At 40.2% G+C, this 23,037-nt stretch overlaps 1 protein-coding gene across 1 annotated transcript; it reads right to left on the bottom strand.

The window, feature by feature from the left end:
- Positions 1-256: 256 nt before the first annotated feature.
- On the bottom strand, positions 257-22,351 carry SYT3 (synaptotagmin 3; the record flags this gene model as incomplete). Its single annotated transcript, XM_083379111.1, has 7 exons — positions 257-343; positions 1,756-1,885; positions 3,900-4,071; positions 6,809-6,929; positions 18,588-19,149; positions 20,643-21,024; positions 22,216-22,351. The coding sequence occupies 7 exons, from the start codon at positions 22,349-22,351 to the stop codon at positions 257-259; spliced, it is 1,590 nt and encodes a 529-aa protein (XP_083235237.1).
- Between the last annotated feature and the right edge of the window lie 686 nt (positions 22,352-23,037).

The raw sequence follows: 23,037 nt of genomic DNA, 5'->3' as shown, positions 1-23,037 counted from the left end.
TTCTTATTTGGTCTGCACTGCCATCAGACTGCAATAAAGGATCCAATACAATGATCCAATACTCACTGGCCAAGTGTCCCCTAAATAAGGTCATATCCAGGAAGCCCCACGTAGTATCTACTTTATGAACTGTCTGGCATTAATCCTATAAAAGAGTGATATAGTAACTGGGGCACAGATGAAGAAGCGTAGGTATCACTTCTATCTCCCTAAGACACTTACAGTCCCTGATGGCAAAGGGCTGCTGGTGGTTGCTTTAGTCTGAATGAACGCTTTCTACTATGATGCTAGGTTTATCTTGAGCTGGAGGATTCTTGTTGATATAGCTGTTCAAAGTCTTCTCCTGAAAAATCAGAGGCAGCAAAGAGAAGAAAAAAATCAGAGGGATAAGTAGACTCTCCAGCCTCTGCCATGGCACCCTGAGCTACGGACTCAGGTTTGAAGAAATGGTCCAACCTTGGGCCCCATCCAGTGGTGGGATTCAGGTATGTGAACAATTGGTTCTCTGTGTGGATGCCATTTCTGGAAGTCCATTCTGGGCCTGGGCAACAAAAAAATAGCTACCGGTTCTGCTGAACTGGTGCAAACCGGCTGAATCCCACCACTGGCCCCATCCCCCCAAAACTGTGTCTTCCCCTAAAAGATCCAGAAATCCCAACTCCAAATTCTGTCTCAGCTTATGACATTATACAATCCTGACAGTTTTCTTAAGCTTTTAGCCCCTTGTTTCTCAGTTATTTCAGAATGTTATTCCATTGTATCAGCAAGTCTTCCAGCATTCTTCAGGGACCATGCTTTGTATTCAGGATACATTACTAAGTTCCTGGAAGGGTACTGTACCGCTGCAGTACTAGAATACATAAGAGACGCAACACTTTCAGCCAACAGTCTAGGGCTACATCATTACCATAAAAGCTGAGTGAAAAACAAGTCATAAAAGGAATACACATATAATTTATTGTATTCTTATTTATAGGAATGGGCAGCTTTTATTGTTTCAAGGGCCACATTTGTTTGGAAGGAATCCAGGAAGGTCCTAAATGACAATGGTGGATGGAAATTAAGCAAGATGTGGGTGGAGCAGTGTCATAATTGAGAGAGAGAAGCATGTTTTTCATTCTCTCCTACAACTTCATAAGTTCCCCCATTTTTTTCTTTGTGAATGAACCTTTATTGTCAAAGTACAACCATGTATACATTGAGATTGGCTGAGCCTCCCTTCATGCCCCCACCCCCAACTCACAGTGACACAAACCCTCCATCTTATTACACCATGTGAATAACTGCACAACACACCGGCCTCGCAAGTCAATCATACATAAAGTTTATAAAATTATTTCCCATTCAAAAGCCTGACAGCCCATGGATAAAAGCTGTTCTTCAGCCTGTTGGTATGGCTGGCTATACTCCTGTATCTCCTGGTAGGAGAGTAAAAGATACCGTCCAGGGTGTGAGTCATCCCTGAGAATTTTCCTCTATTCCAGTGTTTCTCAGCTTTGGCAACTTTAAAATGACTGGCTGGGGAATTCTGGGAGTTAAAGTCCACAAATCTTCAAGTTGTCAAGGTTGAGAAACACTGCTCTATCCTGTGCCCAGGCAGCAGGTTAGAATAGCTTTGTGCTTAACAGAGAATTTTCAGAACGACTAGTTTATTGCCCCTGTTTCTTACTGATCTGGCATTTTAGTTTAGTTTTTATTTTCCAGTGAAGCAATTGGTTGGACACAGACCTGGTGTTCCCACAGTATCACACTCACCTCTACTAGCTGGTGCCAATGTTCAATGGGCTTACGTGGATTTGCCAGCATCTCAGCCCAATGATCTCTCCCAGGTGCATCAGCATCATTGCCCACTCGACACATGCCAATGACTTCATTATGCCCAATGCTGTGGAAGAGATTAGTTCAGAGCCAGCCTTTCAGAGGTGGAGGAAAATGTCAACCTCAGTTATGTGATTTGCATAAAAAATCCCTAAAGACTCCCTTAAGTTGAGTTCATCGCCTATGTCGTGATCCAAAATTTTTAATTCCCTTTTTCTAGACTTCTTTAAAAAATTTCTACTCTAGCATATAGCCCTAGGTTTTCTGCAGATCTCCCATCAAATATTAATCATATCTGATTAGTTTTTTTGTATTAGCCAAAGGCATGACAGGGACACAACTGTGAGCTCCTGGATCATTTGTATGCTTTACTTAAAACTGCTGCAATTGGGACCCAGAGACAAACAAATCATTGAAATATTAAGTCCCCCCTCCCAAAATTTTTGAAGCTTATTATGTCATAGGTGGTACCTTGCTCAATAGTAGTGACTGTGAGAGGGATCTCGGAGTCCTAGTGGACAATCACTTAAATATGAGCCAGCAGTGTGCTGCAGCTGCCAAAAAAGCCAACACAGTGCTAGGCTGCATTAACAGAGGGATAGAATCAAGATCACATGAAGTGTTAATACCACTTTACAATGCCTTGGTAAGGCCACACTTGGAATACTGCATCCAGTTTTGGTCACCACGAAGTAAAAAAGATGTTGAGACTCTAGAAAGAGTACAGAGAAGAGCAACAAAGATGATTAGGGGACTGGAGGCTAAAACATATAAGGAACGGTTGCTGGAATTGAGTATGCCTAGTTTAATGAAGAGAAGGGTGAGGGTGACATGATAGCAGTATTCTAATATCTCAAAGAACAGGGAGTCAAGCTATTCTCCAAAACACCTGAAGGCAGGACAAGAAGCAACAGAAGGAAACTAACCAAAGAGAGAAGCAACCTAGAACTAAGGACAAATTTCCTGACAGTTAGAACAATTAATCAGTGGAACAACCTGTCTCCAGAAGCTGTGAATGCTCCAACACTGGAATTTTTAAAGAAGAGACTGGACAGCCATTTGTCTGAAATGGTATAGGGTTTCCTGCCTGAGCAAGGGGTTGGATTAGATGACCTCCAAAGTTCCTTCCAACTTTGTTGTTGTATTCCATTTTAGCATCTATTTCTGCATCAAAAGTACATGTATCATATTAAAATACTAGTGGATTTAAATACTAAGTACTCCTATCCTGCTAATCTGCTTCTTTTCATATGTATTGGATCACAAGCTCCCACCTGCCAGTATAGGGAGGACTGATTACCGGTATGTTGCATTCATTCATAAAAACAGGCAGACAATAGCTCATTTCCTTGCCACCTTCCAGAGGTGGGAATATAAATTCCCAGAATTTCCAGGCCAGTATAACTATGGCAATGAGGTCATGTCAAGGGTTCAAAGCCATATAACTGAAAGATGCCCACATTGGGTAACGATGGTAATCCATGATTGTAATCAGGGCATAACTTTCTATTTGTCAGAGAATGTGGAGCAATCTTGGCTGTAAGTTCCTCCCACTGTTTTATTTTTCTCCTAACTTAGTTCTTGGGTCTCAACTCATCCTCTTCATTAGAAAAAGTAAATGAACTCCTTCTCTAGTAAGTTGCAATATAATTCCGGAAGACGTTTTTTGCACTACTCTTCACTAACCCATGAACTAGCAACACAGCATCTGACTTACAAGATGTACCAAATCAAATAACCTGAATGCCCTGACATTTCAATGTGATTTTGTGTGTTGTAACAAGGCTTTCGTGATCTGGGTGGGTGGATAAATTCAAGCCGTTCTATGAAATTGTACAACAGTATCCACAGCAGGCAAGAGTTGCCAATATACCTCCTCAAGACATCCTAATCTGTGTCTCCATCTTGCATGTAGTGCCCAAAATTCTGCAGTGAATTTGCTGAGTGCGGAGCCATCGCTGGCTGAAATGACTTCTCCCCAAAGGGAACAGGAAGTCTAAATGTCCAGCCAGCCCAAGCCCTTTAAATCATGCCTCTTCAGTTTAACTCACCAGAATTTGGGTGGATATGATATATCTTACCAATCATAATCCATGACTGCCAAGGTAATGCTGACATGCTCCATGCTGTCCTGGGGAATGTCAAAGACAAGAGCCTCATTGTAACTGGGGTTCAAAGTGTTTTTCTTGATGGAAGTCTTACGCTTCTTCAAGCGCCTCCCTTCACACATGAGGGATGCTTTAACATAGGGATCTGAAAAAGATGCAGGCAAAAGGTAGAGAAAGGTGGTCCAGGATTAGAGGGGAAAGCAGCCAAGCCAAATTTATATCAAATGCCATCACTTGTGGCCTCTCTGACTTTAATGTTCTGCCCCACCCCATTTCTGATCCCTGTAATTTTAATTCCTTTGAGTACAAGGAGTTTAGACTACCTGATTGGTCTCTGACAGGAATCTTTTCTAATATCATCTGAATGAGGTTTTTATAGTTGTGGGAACTGTCTGCAAGTGCTTACAGAGGACAAATGCTGTCCACTATAAAGTATCATAAGGTCCAAAACCATATGCAGGAGAATGGCAGGGCAGAACTTGCAAGGAGGAGAATCACAATTCAATATCCCTTTCTTTATGATACAATTTCCACAAATAGAAAAGTAGCATTATAGGGAATAGGCTGGGCTATATATTACCTTTTTTCCTAATGACCTACTATTTCACAAACTTTCCATGCAATCAGAAAAATACCAGGTAGCAAAATGTTTGAGGCTGGCCCTGCCCCCACAATAGACCTATCATATAAACCAGCCAGCCATTTTCTTTGGCAGAAGGTGTAGCATAGATATAGGTTGGGATGTGCCCACCAAACCTAACCTGCAATTGCAGATTATATAGGGAGTTTTACCACTGTAGAATAGAATCTACCTTTCAGTTTTCCACTACCAACATTCATAAAGGGGGGCTTACTTTGAGAAATTCCCACTCTCTCCTGGTTAGTTGCAAGTCTTTCCTGTTTTCCTTCCGTAGAGGATTGGGCTCTGATTGGCATCATAAGCAACAAGGATCAATTTATCAAAATTGACTTGGCATTTTCTGTTAAGAGGCATTCTCCATATCACAAGCATGACAACTGTCACTGAGATGTATATACCTAACTAGAGGCAGTAGAAAAATTCATTCCATCTGAATGTTTATGCAGACTGATTGAGTTCATCTCTCCCAAATGTACAAGCAAACCAAAAATAAACCACAGCTCCCACAGAATGCAGATTACAATTTTTAAAAGATGTGCAAAGAGCAGAGTTTAAGGAACAATGTGCATAGATAAAAATCATGTGTTATGAAAAGTGTATCATAAAAAAGACTATATGCAAAAACATTCAAAGAAAAGCACATATAAGAAACTATTAGAAGAAATAGACAACAACATTTACAAACTGCTGGGAAAACAGGCCAAACATAATATGGTGAAAAAAGAGATGCTGAATAAAACAAAAATTGACAGATGTGCTCATTTGAAGCTGAACTATGTCCTTGTAATAGCAATGAAGCATAATACAGTAGGACCCATCTTACCCTCATCTTGTTTCCTTCCCAGTAATCCGCTTTGCTGCTTTCTCTGCTCTAGTTTTAAATTCTGCCTCCTTTCCTGATAGCAGGGATAAGGAGCCTGATGCTCCCTAGACGTCTCGAATTTTAGCTTTCAAACAGCCTGGCAAGGATTAAGGTTTAGGAGATACATCCCAAAGATCTGCAGGGCACTAGATTGCCAGTCCCTCCAGCCACTGCTCTTACTTCTGATGACCTCAAATTCTTACCTGCATTTGAATCCCCTCCTTGCTAAACCCTACACAGGCTTCTGTGAAATCAAAACACACCCAGAAGCTCCGCCGTTCATTTCCTGCTGCCATCCCACCCCCAAATTTATTAAGAACAGGATTCCAATCTACCAAAACCTTGAAATAAACTAACCAGACCTAACTGCAGAAAAAATGACTTCAGGTGACAGATGTACCCTTAGAAGCATACTCCACTCATGAATTTGTTTTAGCAAGAGAACAGAGGCCCAAAGACATGTCATATAAAATGTGATTTTGCTTTTAACATGGTTCAAAGCAGGGATAGTCAGACAGACTGTAACAGAGGTAAGAAAAAGTTAAACTCTCCCTCCCTGGCTGTGAGATTCATCTCTTAAGGCTCCCGCTCAGAAACGCTGTCTGCATTTTCCAAAACCAAGAACATTAAAGCTAAAAAAACTGTTTCATTGCACAAATCCTTTCACATAATATCCCATAGTGGATTCTTCCATCTCCCCAAAAGTTCCTTTTTAGCACAGTCTGACGTAGGATAGAAAAAAGGGGAAAGAGCAGGGAGAAGTCAATTTTTATAGTTTTTTTTACTACTTTTAAAATAATCTGGAGTCAGAATGTTTTATTAATCTATAGCAAACCATAGACATATACTAGTACATTCTAATTTTTCTTCTGTCTTCTCCTGCCCACCCTAACTGACAATCTGATTGCCTAACTGACAATCCTCCGGCACTTCACTTCTGATATTCAGCTTTCTTTCCTCACTTTACTGTCCTTTTTCACCTAGGTAACCACCCTCTAAGTCAGACATGTCAAACACAAGGCCCATGGGCCGGATCCGGCCGGCGAAGTGGTTTCATGCGGCCCACGAAGCCATCCTGGAAACAGTGAGGGAACGGCCCCCGCTGCCTGGGCCCTGGCCCAGAGACCCTCAGATCTGTCCCACTCCTGCCCAGGCCCCCATAGGCACCCTTGATGCGAATGATGTAGAGCTGGCCACGCCCACCCAATAGGCCACGCCCACCCAATAGGCCATGCCCACCCTGGCCACACCCACCCAGCCCCCTGAGGGCAACCGCAATGCTGATGCGGCCCTCAATGAAATTGAGTTTGACACTGCCAATGGCCTAGCTGTTTTGCTTCAGGAACTGCTGGTCATGACCCAAACATCACATACACTCACCAGAAAATCCAGTCAGGTCCATGGCTTTGAGGTTGGTAGCCTTGATAATGGTAACCGTGAGACGACCCGCGGTGGGGAGGTAACAGAGGGAAAAATTCAGCTCCCCAAGGTCTGCTTTTTCCTATGAGAAGATGAGAAAAGAAATGGAATGGTTTCAGGTCCTTAGTTGAAAAAAGAAAACCTTCGCTGAAAGTATTGAATTAGAGGCTGGATAGCTTTCTGCCAGCTGTGCCTGGACCACATCTTGCGTTGCAGATCTCATATCGGGAAGAGGGCTGAAACAAACGCCCACTTCATTCATGCGCACACACCTATAGAAAAGTCTTAGAAAAATACTACTGATTTGCTGTCTTCCGGCAAGCATTCAACGTATTGTATTATTTTCAGTTTTGACAGCAGCTAAATCAGGTATGAGATTAGAGTAGTGGGTGTAATGGGCTGTGAGAATAACCTTGAAGAGGAGGAGAAAAAGCCACAGCCAAAGCAATAGTCATGTAAGAGAAATCTCATCCCAAATCAGGAACTGAATTTGAAAAAGCAATGACCCCCAATGACTCTACCTAGTTCTCTTTAGAATAAAGGCAGAGAAGGTGGGGTGACACTTTCAGAGTTGCAAGATTGATGTCAGTCCTTCAAGGTAGATCAAACTTGAGCGCAAAGTAATGAATGTTTAAAACTTTCGTTATAGGGTTACAGTAACAGAATCTTACAACTTTGAATGTATCTCCCTCCTCCTTGCCTTTATTCTTGTCAGCCAAATGTAGACCAAATCAAGAAACAGGAAGGCTATCAACATTGGCTATAATAACAGAATCTTGCACATTTCATTGTGCTTTCCCTCCCCACTCCTGTTATATCCATGTGAATTAGGAGGGTGCCTGCCTGAGCAGCATATGTATCCCTTCTCCCTGTTTTAAGCCATGTTTTCCCTTCACTGTTTTGGTAGCAGATCTGGCCTCTCTGTGTCAATCTCATATTCCTTTCTCTTTACATATTTCTCAGTATTGGATATATCTTTTGTAACACCTTTACATCAGGCATCCTTGCTCAAATTTTAGTCCCAAACACCTGGCCAGCACCAAGTTACATATCTGTATTTTGAGATCTGTGACGAGTTCTGTAACTAGGCACTTCTGCAAAGCTCCTGGAAGAGTGCATTTTTGGCTGGCAACCTGATTTAAGAACATTTTTTTTCCTACCAAAATATTCTCAGGTACTATTCTCAGCACTCACTTCATTTGGACCATCAATTAGAACCCTTTTCTTTTAAAGTAGGGGTCTCCAGCCTTGGCAACTTTAAAACTTGTGGACTTCAACTCCCAGAATTCCTTGGCCAGCCACTTAAAAGTTGCCAAGGTTGGAGACCCCTGTTTTAAAGGATAATCAGTGATACACACACACACACACACACACACACACACACACACACAATGTATGTGTGTGTATGTATATGTATGTATGTATGTATGTATATATATATATATATATATATATATATATATATATATATATATATATATATATATATGTATGTATGTGTGTGTGTGTATATACATACACAGGCACATATATATCACACACACACACATATCTATATATCTATATATATCTATCTATATATCATCTATATCTATATCTATCTATCTATCTATCATCTATCTATCTATCATCTATCTATCTATCTATCTATCTATCTATCTATCTATCTATCTATCTATCTATCTATCTCTGATTGCCATAGAAATAGTCTTCTATACTATTGGACTATAATGCCTATCCTTGATAAATATTCCTCCTGGGTGAAATTTATAGGAATCTAAAAATATCTGGGAACCACAAGTTCTCTCTCTAACCCTACTGTAATATGCTGATTCTCCATAGTTTAAAACTCTGAGAAAAAAGTGTCAGACTCAAACCATTCAGGGATCTGAATGTTTAAAATAGTTTTCTTTCCCTTTTAAAATCTGTGGAGCTTTATATAACTAAAAAAACCAACAACCCAATATCGACCAAGCAACTTCTAGACAAACATGCCATAGAAAATAAACATAACCAAAAACAAAGCAATACCCTCATTAAATGGTAAGAAATACTGTTAACTGATAAGAAATGCTTATTACACATTAAGTTTCTATTTCCTCATATTCTCATCACACAAACACTTAAATACATACACACCAACATACCTTTTCAATGGAAAATGTATTAAAGCCATCTGTCACAAGTGGGAAGTCAAAATATTTAGGAGGGAGAATCTGTGTACAGGTTGTCTACAGGCTGTAAACAACCTCAATTGGGGGCCCAAATTTCCATTGCTTAGCAACATAGTTGTTAAGTGAGTTTGTCCCATTTTACAACCTTTAAATTTTGTCACAGTTGTTAAATGAATCACTGCAATTGTTTAGTAACATGATTGTTAAATGAATCTGGCTTCCCCATTGACTTTGTTTGTCAGAAGGTCACAAAAGGCAATCACATGACCCCAATACACTGCAAATGTCATAATATGAACCAGCTGCCAAGCATCTGAATGTGACCATGAAGATACTGTAATGGTTGTAAGTGTGAAAAACAGTCACAAAGTACTGTTGTACTGTTCTAACTTTGAATGGCCACTAAATTAAAGGCTGTAAGCTGAGGACTACTTATACCCACTTTTTTTTAAAAAAAATCTAATACAAAGGACTGACTACCCTGTCAAGGAATTTTCTCCATCTTTCACGTAGATGCAGTCCTTGCTTAGTGACCACAATTGGAATCGGCAATTCCATCGCTAAGTGCCATAGTCACTAAGCAAAAAAATAAAAGCATGTGGCTGCCTCAGACTAATATTACTTCTGCCTCTGTCATTAACTGAATCAATGTGGTTGCTAAGCAGGACACCATGTGACTGTGACTTGCATTTCATTCCCACATTCTCTATTAATTCTGCTTGTTGGTAGTTGGTTATGAAACTTGCAGAAGGTGACCATATAACTGCAGGACACTGTGATGGTTGTAAATGCAAGGATTAATTTGCAAAGTTGCTTTTTTTCAATGTTTGTAACTTTGAACAATTGCTAAACAAGGCAGTTGGTAAGAAAGGACCACCTGTCTCCCACTTGGTGAGTATGATCGTCGCAAAATAATTCTGATTTTTCAGTTGGAGTTTCATAGCCAAAGTTGCTATTTGTATGAATAGGAGGAAAATGTTTGCTTAAAAACATTCTAATCATCATCATCATCATCATAAATAATGGGGAAATAACCATTATATATAAAAATTGATAAAAATAAAAGTTAGATTACCAGTGCACAGGTTTGCCTACAAATTTGGGATGCTAGAGCAGTTACCTTATTAAGGTTCATGTATGATGAATAGTGCCTTATAATCCGCAAACCTACCCAAATTAAAAAAAGATCTGAACATTTGGCCCTGTCCTTTTCAGTGATGTCTCAGTGCTAACAGGTACAACTCCTGAGGCCTCTAGGCAGGACATAAAGATTACTTGTAACCTAGGCTAACATGGGTTAACTATCAGTGCTATCTCTGATCTATAGACATGTCTTGATTTTAGGGAGCACATTGTGGGCACTTAACCAAATGACTGCCTGGTAGGTATAGTGAGTCTCAAAACAGTTTCCCTTTTGTTGATGTAATTCCTTGCTGTAATTTTAATAAAATAAATTTTAAATGATCACTACCTGTCTGTCTTGTTTAGCTGCAGCTATATGAAGATTACCTTTCTAGGGTTTCAGAGAAGAATGTGCATTGAGCAGCACATTGCGCTATGCAAAGCACATTGACTTAACTAGATCCATGTTCCTTGTTCTGAAATATTAACAGGTACACACCTTTCCTCCACAACATCTAATTCTAATGAGCAGAGCAGGCTTAGTTGGGAAAGCCCTCAATGACTGTAGTAAGATAGGTTTTCTCCTGCAGGAATATAGGAAGATGCCTTATGGTGAATCAGGCCATTGAGTCACTGTACTCAGGTCTGTTGACACCAAACACCCTAAGGTGCCCTTTGCTTAATCTGAAAAATCCTTGGCAGGGGAACAATTCAGGCCTCTGATAAGTGCTGCTGTTTCTTTCCTGCTGCCCTCCAAAGCAAACTTCTTGAGAGAAAGGATAGTGTGTGAATGTGTATGTAAGAGAGAGGGAAATTGGGATCCGACCCTTCTGTAGATGCTCCAGGCAATAATTGGCAACAGATTACACCTGAAAGAACCTTGCATTTGGAAAATAGAAAGGTTGCAGAGTGAAGGGGTGAAACCGGAGACAATTTTTCAATGAGTCAGATTTTCAATGTCTTCATTCAAGGCTTTGATCTTTCTCCCAAACTGGATACAGCCTGCCCCTAACTAAGTGTTCTCCAGATGTTTTGATTTCAACTTCCATTTTAGGTAAGAGTTCTGAGGACCAAAGAATTCAAAGCATATGGCAGATTCTTGATTGGAGAAGATCCACCTTGTTTCTTGTGCTCTCCCATTAAGCATGGCAACCTGGGTCCACTTATATAGCCGATCTGCAGATAACTTAATAAATAATACAGAGGGAATTGTTATCTTTTTAAAATATTGATACATTGCCTTTCAGATCAAATCCTTCCCAAGGTGGGTTGCTTTAGAATAATGAACATATAGAACATCAGGAAGAAAAAAAATCAATACAACCACAATCCAAAACAAAAAATGATTAAACTTTGAAAGAAAACTACATACTGTCTAAGCATCTTTCTGGCCTCTGGAGGAAGAAGGTAAGGAGGAAAAAGGATGTTTGGGTGCATGGAGAGAGGAGGAAAAAAAATTGAAATTAGAGGTAGTACAGCCCACCTCAATGAAGAAAACCACAATGGTGTGAGTTTACCATTCCAATGACAGCACAGATTTTTTTTAAGGTCATCTTAATCAAAACTATAATCTGCATAGAAGGAAAGTATTATACCACAGTGCTTGATGCTGCATGCTGCACGCAATTCACCACCAGGAGTCAGAAATTAAACTACTCCCCATGTGAACATCAAGATATTCCTGTGGCATTGGTGTTAAAGAAACAGCAGCTTTGACATAAAAGAACCAGCCAATTCCAAAACAAAAATGTGGGACAAGCAACCTACCAGTTGGGATTTCCAAAATCATACTATGGACAAGTCCCTGGAATTCAGCCCGGAACCTCTAATGAAAGCTCGGCCAAGAAAGGATACCTAATGAAAGTTCAGGATGAAAGGGAAGGCAAAGGAATTTTTGCCTCCTCTTCCCCACAGTGGCCTAGTAGGGCATTGCTTCCTTTTCAATATTTTATGCTCATTTACCAGCTCAGTCCCATTTGCAGCCTCATCAATATGAATTAATCTCTCTCCTTCTGTTTCTTCCCCTTCCTTTTCCTCAGCAGCACTCCTAAACCATCGGGGCCCAAAGGGTATCACTTGGCCCTCATCCAGGCCAACCTACAGAGGAATGTGAGGCTAAGAGCAGGAGGGCGCTGTGTGAATGGACCATTGCTAGCTTAAAGGCAGGGAGATATATCTGGGAGGAGGAAAAGGAGAGGAAGCAAGATGAGAAAACAGCCATCTTTCTCTAAACACTGGTAAAGAGACACAGATTGAAGTCAGGTAAAACCATGTGCACTGAGGCTCAAATTAGAATGGTCAGTTTTTGACTTCCTATTTGGACACCTAAGTCATGGGGAAGACTGTCATTCCAGTAGGCCAATCCCCCTATATCACTCTGAGCAAACTAAACCAAATTCCAAATTAACAAAGCATAAAATGTCTATGTTTGCCTGTTGTGCTATGCCTAAACAACTGGCCTATAAAAAGATTTAAAGTGATGACTCGATTCAGACAATGTGCTAAAATTATGGCTGCAGAAGCTGTAGATAGCTTTACAATGGATTCCCTGTTAACTAGGTAGCTGACGGAGCTTCAATAATAATCAAGTAGTTAAGTCACTGGAGGCACACTTCAACGTTATACAACCTCTGCTCCCCTCCTGAACTGAAATGTCACTCCCTTCTACTCTTGTGATATACAATTGTCCATAACTACAGCAACCCTCTGGACCTGACAAATTTAGATATATGAAAGTGAGCTGACACTGATTAATATAAAACACTTTTGATGATTCATCCATGATTTATTCCATTTATATAAGTCATGACTTAAGGTATTTCCAGAAAAGACTGATTAGGCCAGGGGTGTCAAACTCAATTTCATTGAGGGCCGCATCAGCATTGCGGTTGCCCTCAGGGGGCCGGGTGGGTATGGCCTGGGTGGGCGTGGCCTACTGGGTGGGCATGGCTAGAGTGCGTATGGCCTACTGGGTGGGCGTGGCCAGCTCTACATCGTTCGCATCAAGGGTGCCTATTGGGGCCTGGGCAGGAGTGGGACAGATCTGAGGGTCTCTGGCAGAAGGAGGGTCTCTGGGCCAGGGCCAGGGCAGTGGGGGCCGTTCCCTCACTGTTTCCAGGATGGCTTCGTGGGCCGCATGAAACCACTTCGCGGGCCAGATCCGGCCCCCGGGCCTTGTGTTTGACATGTCTGGATTAGGCAATTGCCTTGTCTCATTTATGGATTTATATGGGGAAATCCAAGTGAACACCTTCTACTTTTAATACTCCTGTTTTCTCATTGGTTGTTCTATCTTTCCTTTTGCTGTAGAAGAGGCATTCAGGAGAGAAGGACTACATTAGAACAGTTAATCAGTGGAACCACCTACCTCCAGAAGCTGTGAATGCTCCAACACTGGAAGTTTTTAAGAAGAGACTGGACAGCCCTTTGTCTGAAATGGTATAGGGTTTCCTGCCTGAGCAGGGGGTTGGAGTAGATGACCTCCAGGGTCCCTTACAATATTATTATTATTATTATTATTATTATTATTATTATTATTATTATTATTAATAATAATAATAATAATAATATTGCAAGCTGCCTTTTGATGTGTGGGCCTGTGAACTCCTTGCCCATCTGATGAATTAATATGACATAGTATTTCATTACCTGTCGCTATCTCTCAGTCTAGGCCATTGAATAGTTATAAAGATAAAATTGGGATTCAGGAACCACATTCTGTACCTTCTTGAAACCAAAGATAACAAACCTGAGCAAGCCTAGAGAGAAATTTATAACTTCCATAAAATATATATTTATATATGTTCATGGAAATTCTTACCAGCAGAGGATTGCAAAGAGTGGGTGGTTATGTGATATCATTATCAAGTAAAGGAATTTCAGATTAACACATGAAGGGCATCAGGTAGGTGGAGACTCAGGAAATGGATAAATATAGTTTCTTTCTTTCACTATTCCATTCCTGACAAGCAGTTTAGATGCTCCTAAGAAGCACAGATGCACTGGATCAGATCAGCCGTAACTCATGATAGGAAACATATAAAATGGAAGCAAAGAATATCCACCAAAAGCTGTTCAAAGTAACTCAGGTTTTGCTCGTTAATTTGACAAAATTGGCAAGTTTCAATATACTTTTTAAAAACAGGAATATAGGAAGGTGCTTGAAACAAGTCAGTCTTCCATCATCATAAGAATTAGCTCCATAATACTATACTCACCAAAAGGATGGCAGCTCTATAAATATTACAAACCTCTGACTGTATTAGCTTCCTGATTGGGGTGAACAATAATCAAAAGGGAAGACACAAAGTCTTTCCTTTACAAGTGACAAACAACAGCTTTCCTGAGGCTTCGGGCAGGGCTTCATCTTTCCCAGCCTAACGTAGGAACAGACAAAGTTCAATTAATATTTTGTATGCAAAGCAAGTGCTCTGCCAGTGAACTATAGCTCTTTCATCAAAAACCCACTTAGGAGAAGCATAGATACCATAATACTGTTATGCCATAACACTTCTTAAAAATCCTTGTGGGTGCGGGGGGGGGGGGGGAGGAGATGGTTCTTATTTATTATAAGTGACAAAGTTGTTGACAAGCTGAATAAACTGTGACATGTCCAACATTGTCTGCACTGGATGTTCACTGATAACAATGTCTTGGGGAGAGAGAGAGAAAAAAAAATCCCTATGGTTTACTTCATAAGTGCATACTTTATAAATGCACTTACTACTTCTTTCAGCTATTACCCCTGCCTAATGTTGGGTGTTTTGTCTTCACAATAACCAAAAACAGATTTAGTGATGAATTGAATAAACTGAAATAATTTCCCAGTTAAATCTCACTGATTTCAAAATTTGGATGTAGCTTCAATATAATCTAATCAATCAGAATTCTCAGCATAGTATATGGCTCTACAGTCTCAAACTCTGCACCTCTAGCACTGGAGATGCAAAAAATGGGGGTGGGATGGGAGACTCTATTATTATACACACACACACACACACACACACACACACACACACACAGAGTGCTTTTTTTGTAAAAGAAAAAGGTGCCGGAACTCACACATGTCATACAACCCGCCTTGCTTACCCTATATGTGTGTGTGTGTGTGTGTGTGTGTGTGTGTGTGTGTATCAGTTCATATCCAGCTTCTAAAAATGTCCAATTCCTATAAAGTTCAAATACTCAAATGCATGCCATACTCCCTCACTGCAATATTCGGAAGTACTGTTGCATATGTGGCTAAAATGCCATCACTCGCACAGAAGGAGGAGCATCTGGTAGGCACAGGGAGGATACACTTCAAAAGGTTGGGTAGGTGGGAGAGAAACCCTAAGAAATAGATTAAGCCACACATGTCTCTAAAGAATTGGATGCTCTGATTTGCAGGATGGAAAACAAGCAACATTGGCAATTACGGTAGATGAAAGAACAAATGGAATGGCATATCTTGAACAGAGAAACCCCTTGTGCAATATAATTCCATTTCCAAAATGAGAATCGTAGGAAACTTCAACAAGACTGGGTGTTAAAACAGCCTTCCTCAGACTGGCACCCATCCAGATATGTTGGGCCACAATTTGCATCCTCAGTTTCCTCCCTGTGCCTACCAGATGCTCTTTCTTGTGTGCGAGTAATGGTGTTTTAGCTATTGAACAAATATAGCAACCATCTCCTGGTCTTTAGCCAGAAGTTCCCCAGCCAGAAGTTGGTGAAGATTGGTCTCCTCCTTCAGTTGTCTAAGGTCCAGGGTAATTCTCTATTCCCTAATCCTATTGGGAACCTTTATTTGGTCTTCCTCCCTTCCTCTATTCCACTGCTTTCTCCTCCACCCTATAATCAGCTGATTTGCTAAAGCTCAGGAAAAATCACACAATCAGTGAGAACTATATTCAACCAGGAAGATACTTCAGGCTTTTGGAGAAAGGCGGAAAGAAAGAAGGCAGTTAAAAAAAAACTTGGACTGGCTATCATGACAATAGTTGAACATGACAGAAGGAAAGAGAAATCTGAAGTTGTGAGGAAAGGACATTTGCTGACAGGATGGGGAGGAATGGCTACTGCACACCTGACTGCCCTAATTAACCACCAGCTTGATGAATAAGAGCCTAGCTAAAAATATGCATGAAGAGGGAGAAGAAGAAAAGCAAGACGAGTTGCTCTTTGAGAAACCTCAAGGGGAAGGGATGGGGAGACGGAAGAATGGGAACAGGGAGAGCCCAATGTCTGTAAGAAACCTACGGACCCCCCCTCCCCTATTCTCTTTTGGTTTTACCAATTCCCTTCAGGGAACCCCTCCCTTGTTCATGACATTTCCCATTTTTCACCTCTGCCCACACAAATCCTTTTATATCATCCATTCTTCAGATACTGTGTACATTTTTAAGTAACCAAAACATTGTACAACCTCCCTGCACTTATATTTTGGAATCAGGACATTTCTGAGGACAGAGCACAGAAGAGATATGTGAGTGCCTTTCAACCTTTTTTTTTTTTGCAAGCAAAAAGCAAGGTGATGGGGTCGAGAAGCTTTCTGAATCTTGAAGACACTGTTATCTACAGAGCTGGTGGTGAGCAGGCCAAGAGTGAAGCCCATGAGCTGTGAAAGCTCCCCTAATTAGGAGAGTATTAAAGAAAAAACTAATCTTGCACATCCTACAAATGATCATTACTGCTATTGTTATGTGCCTAGCAACAATGATAAGGCTGCAGTTATACCAAATTTCTACAGAGTTTGTGTTTCACAGTGAAAGTACATTATAAGTCTTGTCCAGCAGATTATATTGCTCTCCTGATCTTGTCCATAACTCAATATTTATGAATACACAGTGCTTATGTATGGAAGAATGATTCAGAATCCTTTCTACTACATTTCCTAGCCTGAAGATATCCCCGGTACTTTTTCAGGAGTAAAATAGTAATGTTTCCCAAGTTGTCTGTGGCACTAACCATTGACAACTTCAGGAGTACAAACCAAATTTTGTGTTTAACTAATGGGAAATCTCTCCTGCTCTTCTCTCTCTAGTTTACATACCACTTATAATCTGCCAATCAGAACGGTGCTTTCATTGATTAAACACTTTAGCTGGTCAGAATAGTGCCTGAACATTTGCCCCATGTTTTTGAGTTCTGTGAGAATTAGAAACAAAATAGAAAAAAAAAATATTGGAAACTGGGTGCCAGGAAAAATTAGCCTTTTAAAATTGAAGGCTTGGTTTAATAGTCACCTTATCCTAATAATGAATCCGAAAGTGGTGTAAAATATAATTTCAACCTAGCAGTAGTTGTGCTAAAAAAAGTAATATCCCCTTGTGGTTGGTGGGGATTGTGAACTTAATCACAGCTTTTTTAAATATGTAGAGAAAGCTCCACCCCTTTCTGCTTATCATTCTAAAAACTAGCAGGGATTAAAATCTTCTTCATGCCCCAGTCAGCTGCTGCTTCAGTGGCATTTTATTTCTTTTATTATAATTAAAAAATAATTGTATCTTCTTCCTAAGCTTTGTAACACTGAACTGTAACTAAAAGTGTTTTCTGTGGTAGCAAATGAAGCAAATGAGGGCAATGCTCCCTTCCTCATTTTGTCTTCACTCCAACGGGACCACCACCGTCTGAACGGTGCTCAGGAGGGATATCAACCAATGGAGCACAGCTGTGTTCTTTTGTGTGCCTAGCTGGGCTCTCCCCACTCAAAGAGCAAAATTGTCTTTCATAGTGTGGAAATGTTTACAAAAAAAAAAACTTGCCTGCCCCTTCCTTTTGAGGCAACTATTATTATTGATTCATGAATATACAATAGCTGAGCAATGCAGCTGCATTGATTGACTGAATTGATGAAGTGCACCAAGCTAAAATGCCGCATTGAAGTATTGAAGAGCTTGATTAACCAAATGAGGCTGCTGAATTTTGTAACTAATTCAATTACAATGAATTTAATCACTTGAGCAATTTGCATTATTGGTCAACGTTTACCTTTTAACTCAAAAGCCTGGAATGCATCATTCAAGGGAACATCACTTCTCACATAATCAAGTATAGGAAGTCATCAGCCTATAATCATAACTGTGAGCAGACTTTCTGTTGCTAAGTAAGAGAGTTGTTAAATGAGTTACATCTGATTTTATGACGTTTCTTGCCATGGCTGTTAAGCAAGCCACCACAGTTGTTAAATGAATCATGCAGTTGTTAAGCAAATCTAGCTTTCCCCCATTGACTTTGCTTGTTAAAAGCTGGCTGGGAAGGTCACCATCACATGACCCCAGGGCCCTGCAACCATCATAAATATACGGAGGCCTGAATTTGGATCACATAATCATGGGGATGTTGTGACATTTATAAAGTACAAGGAATGGTTGTAAGACACTGTTTTCAGTGCCACTGTAACTTTGGTTGGTGGCCAAGTGAAAGGTTGTAAGTCAAGGACTACCTGTAACTGCTCCACTTACCGAACTGGCTTCCATGATGTCCCGCCAGAGGGGAGCGTCATTGTCCCGCTCAGCAATTTCCAGCAGGTTGTCCAGGACGACTTGGCCAATGAGATCATGACGGGAGAAGCGGTCAAAATCGTAGACACTGAAATGAAGTTTACGTGAGGGCAGTTCAGCAAAGGGGACGTTGAAGTTAAAGGTCTCATTGAAAATAGGATTGAGTGTTTTGCGATGCACCTTTGTTTGGTATTTCTTTTTACGGTCAGGCAGAAGGTACATTTTCACATAGGGGTCAGAGAATCCATTCGCATCTTTGGCAGGTAGGTCCAAAGCCCGGAGTATCCTGACCACCAGCTGCTCCGTGCCGTAGGCATAGCGGAGGGCAAAGCTCAATTGTCCACAGCTTGGAGCCTCCCCTTTCTTGGAGTCTGCCTCACCTGAGCGCTGTTTATACAGTTCAGGTTTTATCTGTCCAATGCTGGTCACTTGTTCCACCTTGTCTTCTCCTCCTCCTCCACCATGGACTCCAGTGTCTGGGCTGCTCAATTGCTGGGTCACAGGACGTGGCAGTGTGTTGTACCTGGAGGGAACAGTAAAAAAAAATACAGCCAGAGAGACACATAACCACAAGTCCATTACATTCACCCCACAAATCAATACCCCTCTGTCCAGGATAGAGTTACAACTGTCAACATCCTGGCTTTAAATTTTCAGAAGGGTAACAAATACTTCTTGGTCTACAGATTAACTTAAATTGATTTAAAATTCAAATCAGTTAATTCATTAAAATCAATGAGATTTACATTATACACATTATACACAATGCCATGGTATTCAGAGGATATGTTCTTAATGTAGCTAAATCTGGATCTATTGTTTTCTTAGCGTATAAAAAGATGCACCAGATTTACAGATTTTTACAGATGAAATCTTGAAAAAAGCATACAAAAGCATGATGGCACCTGCTGTAACATGCATATTATCTGCCTTCCTTTTATTCTTTAAAACCAAAATTGGATATACACTTGATTTAATAATTTGATTAAATGTGCATATAACTGTTTCAGTATGAGATCTTTAATTAGTACTAATTTTTCACTTCTTATAATATGGATAAGAAACAGGAGATAAGTGGAGAAAGCTCATGAACTGTGATATGCAGATTCAGTTGAGAAGAACTGATTATCTAACTTGCAGATAATCAGTTCTTCCTTTGTTTATGAACCAGCAATAGGGTTATATTACAATTGTGTGCCTCCTATGTTACTGTGCTTTCTCTTTTCCCAAAGTCCCATTAAAAACCTCCAACACTAAGCATCTAGGAAGCTCAATGCAGTGAACAAGTGAACAGGCTACTTACCCATATAGCATATCTATGAAGCCAAATTTTAATTTTTAAAGAACTGTATCTGTTAAAATCAACCCAAAACTTTTCAAGCAGCACTGTGTTCCAGAATACTATATAATATAGTATTTCTCAGCTTTAGCAACTTTAAGATGTCTGGAGTTCAACTCTCAGAAATCTCCAGCCAGTTGGTTGGGAAATTCTGGGAGTTGAAGTCCAAGCATATTGAAATTGCACAGGTTGAGAAACACTGGTATAATGAATCAATTATTTATGTGTGGGTCTCATGATGTTAGTATTGCAGTCAGGAGACCCAGACTATCATCTGACAATATGCATTATTTTCATTGTTCTTTATATACTGCTCAAAAAAATAAAGGGAACACAAGATAAGACATCCTACTATTAAATACAGTACATTGTGTTTTTAAGTGTTCCCTTTATTTTTTTGAGCAGTATATTTTCATTTTATAGATTGGGAATCTGGGCTAAAAGATATTGACTGAAAGGCTCTTACCTTACTGATCATGCAGTTTCTGCCCTCATGCTTACAATTTTAAAAAAATGTTACATAAAAGAAAAAAAATGGGGCAGGAAAAGAAAAACAAGAATACTCAGGCAACAATTATTAATGTTAGACAGATAGAGTGTATGTCCTCTGTATAAACATCAACTCTACAGATTCAGCTTGGGCTCTCATTCTGCAAACCTCCCTCCTCACAACTCACCTGGGAGTGGGTGCCAAGCTTGCTACTTGCTGGTGGGAGTGGGCATTGGGAATGCTGCCTTCCTTGGTACCCGTCTGACTTTCCACAGGGAGGTCAGGGGAGGTTTGGCTAACTTTGAGGTTGGCCTCGGGATAGGAATCCATATCAAGGTATGATCTCTCAGGCATTTCGGGACCCAATTCTACCCGCTCAGCCAGGAGATCCCCAAAAGGCGAGTGGTGGAGATGGGCATGGAGGAGATGCTCCTTGCGTTGGGTTTGTGATGAGGATCCTTTATCCCGCCAGGGGATCCAACATAGTTTCCAAGAGACGAAAAGGGAGACGCCCAGCAGCACAATCCCGCAGAAAGTCACAATCACAGACAGAAGGCTAACCAGGATCTCTAGAGGAGAAAAGTGGAGAGGCAGATACCATAATGAAATATCAGGGATAAGTTGTCTTCTGTGGCCATCTGTCATCTTGGTTAGTTGAGTTATCCTCATTCTACTGGCTGTTGGAGAGAACCTAGAACTCTGGACTAGCAGCACCAATTGCCAGTGGGCAGAACACATGACAGCTCAACTCTTTCTTGAGTAGTACCATCAAAGTGTCCCTGAGCCCCAATTCTGCCCAATCCCCCCATTAGAAGTGGACCAACCTGACTGTGTCATGATCTGCCAAGCACTGGAAGTGGCATCCATATAAAAAGTTATGCACCCTTTATTTTTTGGTCCCCTTTCCAGAGATTTTTAATTGGACACTAATTATAAAGCCAGTCTTAATTAAGTGTGAAACTGTAAAAAAATACTTTACTGAAGGGAAATAAGTCCCCCTCCCCATAAATTCTACAGTCCATTGGGATCAGTACTAAATATAAGCATAACCATATTATAGTTTCATACCAAAATATACTTGTCATCTACATTCAATAAATGCACAACATTCATTCCTTCTATCTTACTATTATATATATTTTCACTGTTTATACTCAAGTTTCCTAGTGTTGTTGGTACCTAAGAAAAATCTCTTAGGGTTAAATAAATTTTCACAGATACAGCCAAGAATAGAAAAAACATTTCCCATTAAATCCTAACTATTTAAAGACTATTTAAAGCTCAGTGGCACAGACACATATATAGAATTCTCAATAAATACTGTAACAATTGCAATAAATATATATGTAATCAAATTATATAATGGTTCTTCAATATATTTTCCACTGCACAACATGAGTGAATACATTTAAACTGCTCGATTCAAAGCATTTCCCAAGAAGACTCCAGAGAGCATTCAGGATTTTTATTGTAGCAAATGTGATAAGAATTAGAATGCAAAAGTAGTTCAATTTTTCAAATGATCCCACAAGATTCATCAGAATATCTTTCTGTCACATAGAACTATAAAACAACATACAGGCATATTTTAGTTATTTACTTGTTCATATAAAATATTAATTTAATACTGAGACGTCTATGCTACTTCAATCCAGCAACATGTCAACAAGACCCATGAACTAGACCTAGGCCATAAATTTTCATAATTCTATTCCGATTTCCTCTATAGATATGTTGATATTATACATCAAGATTCTCACCTGTGTTGATGGGACCCACATGTCCTGTCAGTTCCTGGCACTTCTCACGCTCCTGGGCAGCACATGTGTTGGAACACAGCACATGAAGGAGCTCCATTGCCTTGCGATGCCTATCCTCATCATAATCTCCTGACATGATGCCTAAACAGCAAGTATTTTGTTGCATGTTAAAAATGTCATTACATATGACCTTGGGCCATGGTGAAATCTGCAGTGCAGGTTTCCTAGCAATAAGGCCCCTGCTGATTCTTATTGCTACCTGAACTTTGGGGTGTTCTTGCCAAAGAATTGAGACTCAGTCCCTGCTATCTTCATTGACCAGGTGAGTCACTGAGAGTCAGAGGAGGCTATGTTGAATTACATAATCAAACATGCTGACCTTGTTTTTTTTTAAAAAAAAATCTTCACAAAAGTGCATCTTTTACTTGAAGGGGCTCAAAAATGTCTGGGTGCCACTTAGATTCTGCTATCTCTTGCATTTATTTTAATCACTGAGGCTGAAGCTGAAACAGACTCACCCCTCCAGAATAAAAAACAAAATGTACTCCATATCCTTGTCTACTCTGGGAAAAACTGGAGCTTCAGTGGTTAAAGTAGGCACAAAAATAATATTGGGGGATTACTGGAGGACAAGACAAGAAGCAAAATATATCCTTTATCAGAACTCTTGAGATACAATTGAGGACCTGACTACCTTAACAGAAAAGCCATTTTCGTATTTACTTTACATCAGTTGAAACCTGATTTATATTGCCAAAGACTAAAGCGGATAGCATGTGCAAAATGTATGGAAATTACAAAACAGGCATGGGATGTCTTTAT

The sequence above is a fragment of the Vipera ursinii genome, assembly GCF_947247035.1.
Source record: "Vipera ursinii genome assembly, chromosome: Z".
In the NCBI taxonomy this organism is placed as follows: domain Eukaryota; kingdom Metazoa; phylum Chordata; class Lepidosauria; order Squamata; family Viperidae; genus Vipera; species Vipera ursinii.
This window is presented reverse-complemented; position numbering and strand designations above follow the sequence as displayed.